The sequence below is a fragment of the Ruditapes philippinarum genome, unplaced genomic scaffold (genome assembly GCF_026571515.1).
Source record: "Ruditapes philippinarum isolate M1 unplaced genomic scaffold, ASM2657151v2 ctg5983_1_1_1_1, whole genome shotgun sequence".
NCBI lineage: Eukaryota > Metazoa > Mollusca > Bivalvia > Venerida > Veneridae > Ruditapes > Ruditapes philippinarum.
This window is the reverse complement of record NW_026854948.1, coordinates 47,198-52,721: the sequence shown is the minus strand read 5'-3', so window position 1 is coordinate 52,721 and position 5,524 is coordinate 47,198. Positions and strand designations below refer to the sequence as shown.

Here is a 5,524-nt window from a genome sequence, read left to right as displayed (position 1 = left end):
GGTTCTACTCAGGTGCCCGTTCGTGCCTGAAATAATGCACGAAAGGGCACCTGAGGTCTTCCTCCACCAGTAAAGCTGGAACGTCGCGATATGACCTATACTGTTTCGATGTGACGTAAAACCCAAAACAAACAAACAAACAAACAAAGAGAATACTTAATTTCTGTTGGTTTATATTTATTGGACTCATTGAATAAAATAATATGATGCTCGTCAGAGTATGGTGGCTGATTTGGTACATTGCCCGTTGCGTTATCGATATATATATATATGTCTATATCGTTATCGCCTTTTTCGTCTGGTCGCTAGCGACAACACGACAAAGCGCCAAACAGCGTGTTGTCACGCTGTCTTCTTGTCGTCCTGTCTCTAGCGGAAGCACGCCAAACGCACAAAAGCGTTCCAAATCAGCCGCCAACCAGAGGTTTGCATTATATTGTTTTCTTTCAACTCGTTCAATAAATTCAGTATTGAACATACACTCATGAAATAGCATCCATATATTTATTTGACAGAATCTAATAAATTACACTTATAAGTGCAAAATTGGAAACATCACGTTTTCTAATGTACAACAATAGAGAGTTCTTATAATCTTTAGTCGAGACGTATGTCAATATCACAAAGTAAAATGAAACAAAATCTGTTTAAAAACTTGCATACAATTATAAGAGCAATAACTGATATATCAAAAAGAAATAATTCAAAGTGTCAATAGTATTTATGATACACAAGGTGAAGTAAGTTCTGATATAATTTAAGTTAAATCATAGTACTACATAAAAAGAACTACCTTTCATAGAATGTATTTAGGTGTTAGGCAATTCTCTTGATAAACAAAGAAAATGGAATGGTTTTGAAAAATATGGCCAATTAAACGATTACAATCTCTATATACAATTTGTAATACGCAATTTTGCACATACAGACTAAGAGCACTATTTTACGTTTAAATAGTATGCGCTGAGAGTGTGAATGGAAGAGAGGGGGCAAAGAAAAGGCTCTACTAGAATATAATTACATGAATTATCTATCGGTCACTCAAAAAACATTCTCTTTCAAATTTCAAGTCATGTACAATAAACTCAAAATTTCTCGACACGGCTATGTCGTGATAAACGTGCAGCATTTCGGGAGTGTGATCTTCTCTTTGAACAAAGGTATGAACTTCTCCGACCAATACTCATAGTCCTTACCGATGTCATATATCCTACAGATCCTCTCTTCTCTGTACCATTTCCATTATAACTGAGAAATAAAAAAGATATACTAGATTAATGTATTTGCTAAAATACATTCAACCTTGTATTTCGGTGTTAGTATTGATCGTTGGTTTACTTTAAATTCAGCAGCTTGCAACAATTTTACAAATTTATGATTCTATTTCCTTTAAAAAAAATAGGGTATATGTAATTATTATATGTAAATATTTAAACAAAAACAAACTTACCTAAATATTTGGATACCTGTAGCTAGTCTCTGAAATAGTAAATATGCTTCAAAAACCATGGTTTCACAGTTAAGAAATAGTACATGTATATATATTGTTTTAAAAATACGCCCCTTTGGGAACTGCAAACAGATCTAAAACGTTAGTAATTGAAAAAAGAAAGATAAAAAAATCCTTGATGAAAATATGGATCAGACAGTAAGGAACCACGAACCACTTGATTTAAACAGTTTATTGAAATCTATCAGGCAAACCTAAATAACTACTATGAATAAGACACGCCTTTTTACGAAGTCATGTGACCTGTTATTTTTTTTTGTTATAACTAACAAGGTTACCTTATCTTGATCCAAGAGGCATCTTGTAACACAGTCCATGTCTCTGCACCTTTGTTCGCAGCATGCCTGCCTTTCATCAACACCAAATCCACCAGCAGAACAGTAATCAGAATCACTATTGACCTGTATAGAACATAATTATTTAGCTTAATTTGAAGAAAAAAAAATAATGATAAAAACAAAACAACCGTTTTTGATGTTTATGCGTCGTCATGTATTCATATGATTAAACGTGTGCCTGTTAAGATCGCGAACGTATTCTAATTCAATAATATCATCTGTTGGAAAAAGAATAATGTCCCCATATTTGCCGAGTACTGGAGTATGTTCTAATGATGTTAAATCGGTTAGTGTCTTTCATCGCTTAGAAAACAAACAAACCTATTAATTATGATATCTTAGATTTTTTTAAAACGAATTACGTTTTATGTTTAGGCTAAATATATCAAACACAACATTTTGATTATTTTATTTTTTAGAATTTTTTATACAATTAATAAATAAACAAGAATGTTTATAATTATGCTTATAACACTGTGCTGCAACAGCAACATCGCAACGTTCCGTTAACATGTACAAATAAAATGCAGTCATTATTTATTTTTCTGTAATTTAAAGAAATACCTGTTTTACTCCTTCCTCTGTCATATCGAGTAGGTGCATTTCTTCTGCATTCAGATCTCCTGTTGCTTGTACTAAAATGACATTGCAAATAAAACTTAAAATGTTAAATTTCGGGTGGTCAAGATGATAGAAGACTCAAACAAGAGGTATGAAGGGTTTTTGTCAAACTATTCAGAAATGATATTATTAAGATCAATCCCCAATTATATTACATGTGCTGGATTATGGCACCAAAGAAATTGGTAAAGTTTATAAGGAATATTTTCAGAGACATGAAATTAAAAACAAAATAGTAATGAAATGTTTCGTCAAAGCCCATGTGATTGATAGTTAACAGTTAAAAATGACATGGTATAATGCTAAACTATCATTTTACGTAGAAATGTGATTATCATGGTCTGAATAGATCAATCACTACTAAAACCTGTTTCAGCGATAGTTTTTGTTTGGGTTGTTTGGTTTTGCGTCGCATCATCACAGTACAGGTTATATGGTGCCGAAACAAAAAAAAAGATTGTTTTGAATAGCCTCGGGTGTTACAAACTTCAAGGCAACACCACCTTGCCTACTGGAACTAAGATATGCATAGACACATTTAATCGAAACTCACGATCACGCATGGATAAACGATGATTGCAAACCTTAAAGGCAACCCTTCAGCAACAAGGGGAAAGTATTAAATTATAAAGTATTGGAATTGTTTATCGATATTGAAAACATAAGGAGAGAGCTTCTCAAAAAGCTCATGGCTTTCTCCTCATTAAGAAGATGTCTTTAGTTGGCAACAAGTTTTAATTATATCTGTGTCACAGATCCGGTTATGACATCTTGGTAAGATTCATAACATGACTGGGGGGCGTCCGTGGCCGAGTGGTTAAGGTCGTTGACTTCAAATAACTTGCCCTTCATCGCTGTGGGTTCGAATCCGGACAGGGACTTTGGATTCTTTCATGTGAGGAAGCTATCCAGCTAGCTTACGGAACGTCGGTGGTTCTACTCAGGTGCCCGTTCGTGCCTGAAATAATGCACGGAAGGGCACCTAAGGTCTTCCTCCACCAGTAAATCTGGAACGTCGCGATATGACCTATACTGTGTCGATGTGACGTAAAACCCAAACAAAAAAAAATATATCATGACTGTGAGAACGAACCTAGTTTACTTAATTCTACCTTCTCAGAATAATTTCGATAAGTAAGTACATGTATTTTGAACAATTTATACATATAACAAATACATAGGTCATGGTAGTTTGTTATATTTCAATTGATAAAAACGTTAAAAATAATTTTATATGATTTTGTTGATGAAATGAAAGTTGGTGTTTAGTGTTATTAAGAGCGTCAGTATTTTACTCATTAAAGGAACTCGACTGAGATAAAACAAAAACCTAAATACATAAACTTTGAGTCTTTTACATAGATCAGCTGGGGCACTTCAATCAGAGAGATATGCAAAAAGGTAATTCAATGTAGATCTTTGTTTCGAAATAAGTTGAATATCGTATTTTGTGCTATTCTAGCCCAATGAGAGTAGTGAAAAGCCTTCTAACGCTTTTAAATTTTGGGTCACTTTTCACAGTTAAATACTTATTCTGAAAGATTTAAGCACGCAAATGATCTGAAAAAGTGCAGACAACATACGGGTCGAGAGCTTCATCAACTGGTACATTAATATTTTTAATTTTAGATAAATATCTCTTGGCCAATCATGTAAAAACATATTGGAATCCTATTAACTAACAATGTTACTTTCCTTATTTAACTTTTTCCCGATAAACTATAATTTCTCAAATATACAATAAACGCTTTGTTTGTATCCCATACTGTCCCTTCATTTGCAAAATAAATAAATAAATAAATAAATAAATAGATAAATGCATTCAAATTAATTGTAATAAATGTAGTGCAGTGGACCTTTAATAGAATAAGAATAAATATATATAATTACCATTTTGTTTCCATTTTGCAATTGCAAAGGCGAATAAGCACACTGCCAGCAGTTTAAACATGTTTGCTTACGAGTACGAGAATTAATTCCTTCTGTTTTCCTCGTCCAAACTTCTTTCGTGCTCAAGAATGTTCCCCGTTTTGTATAATGATATCAATGTAGCGAACTTATATCTCAACTACCAACTTATCACTGACTATATTCAGAGTTAAAAGCAAATTTAGTTACGTTAACAAAATTTACATAATAATATAAAGATGCATTAAAGGCAAGTAAGAAATAAAAAAATCTTCAGACAACCTTCATAGCCATGATTAATTTCAGATATGGCTTATTGCTTCGTTGCAAAAATAAGATTTTGCATTTTGCATGTTTTGTGTCCCTTGAAATAGCCAAAAAAAACCAACTTTATTTGATAATTAAACGTATAGAGAAAACGATTATGTTAAGATTTACAAGACGTTGTTTGTGCATTAACATTTAGCTGAGGAAAAGCATGTTTAAAGATCGCTAATTACTCAAAATCATACTTGATTGGCTTCGGGCGACTTCGGAAGTGTGGCGTATTTGCATGAATAATAACAGTCTGAGGTGAAAGTATACTAGAGTCATATGAAAACTCTTCGTCGGAATCCACGAATACGAATGGCGCAGAACTGCAGTCATCATAAATCATGTGTTAACGCAACGAGTACGCCTGGTTTACTGATTATGGTTAAAGACTTGAATTGTGTTAAGAAATGGATGGAGGCTTCCGACGACATTGTATATTAATCTGATTTGCACGAACAGTTTGAAACAAATATCAGCCGTGTCATGACAAAACCAACATTTTTACGACTAGCATGGATCCGGACAGCCTGCGCAGAAACAAAATTCTGATGAACGGATAAACAGATAGACGGATTAAAAGTGTATAAATTTGTATATCTATAATAACAAAAAACTGTGGAAAGGTCTCTTTTAAGATCTAAATCATTATGATGATTCTATTAGATCTGTTATTTATTAATTATATTATTATTATTATTATTACACCTATTAGAACCAAACAAATCAGAAAAAAATGTTATGATGAAAATCATGCCGGGTCGTATTAGAATCATTTTATAGTTAAGTAGGAAAAATAATTCAAAATATGTTTATAATAAAAGTCTCAATAAAC

General features: G+C 32.8%; 1 protein-coding gene across 1 annotated transcript; it reads right to left on the bottom strand.

Annotated features, from left to right (window-relative positions):
* Positions 1-490: 490 nt before the first annotated feature.
* Positions 491-4,558, bottom strand: LOC132741562 (uncharacterized). Its single transcript, XM_060729764.1, has 5 exons — positions 4,360-4,558; positions 2,413-2,483; positions 1,789-1,911; positions 1,451-1,479; positions 491-1,248 (listed from the first exon to the last, which is right to left on the bottom strand). The coding sequence occupies exons 1-5, from the start codon at positions 4,418-4,420 to the stop codon at positions 1,086-1,088; spliced, it is 447 nt and encodes a 148-aa protein (XP_060585747.1). The 5' UTR covers positions 4,421-4,558; the 3' UTR covers positions 491-1,085.
* Positions 4,559-5,524: the final 966 nt, after the last annotated feature.

Coding starts and splice junctions, on each gene's coding strand:
- LOC132741562 (XM_060729764.1), bottom strand. CDS start 4,420: ATGTTTAAACTGCTGGCAGTGTGCTTATTCGCCTTTGCAATTGCAAAA. Junction 1,480..1,788: donor GCCTCTTGGATCAAGATAAG/GTAACCTTGTTA, acceptor TTACTATTTCAG/AGACTAGCTACAGGTATCCA. Junction 1,249..1,450: donor ACAGGTATCCAAATATTTAG/GTAAGTTTGTTT, acceptor TTTATTTCTCAG/TTATAATGGAAATGGTACAG.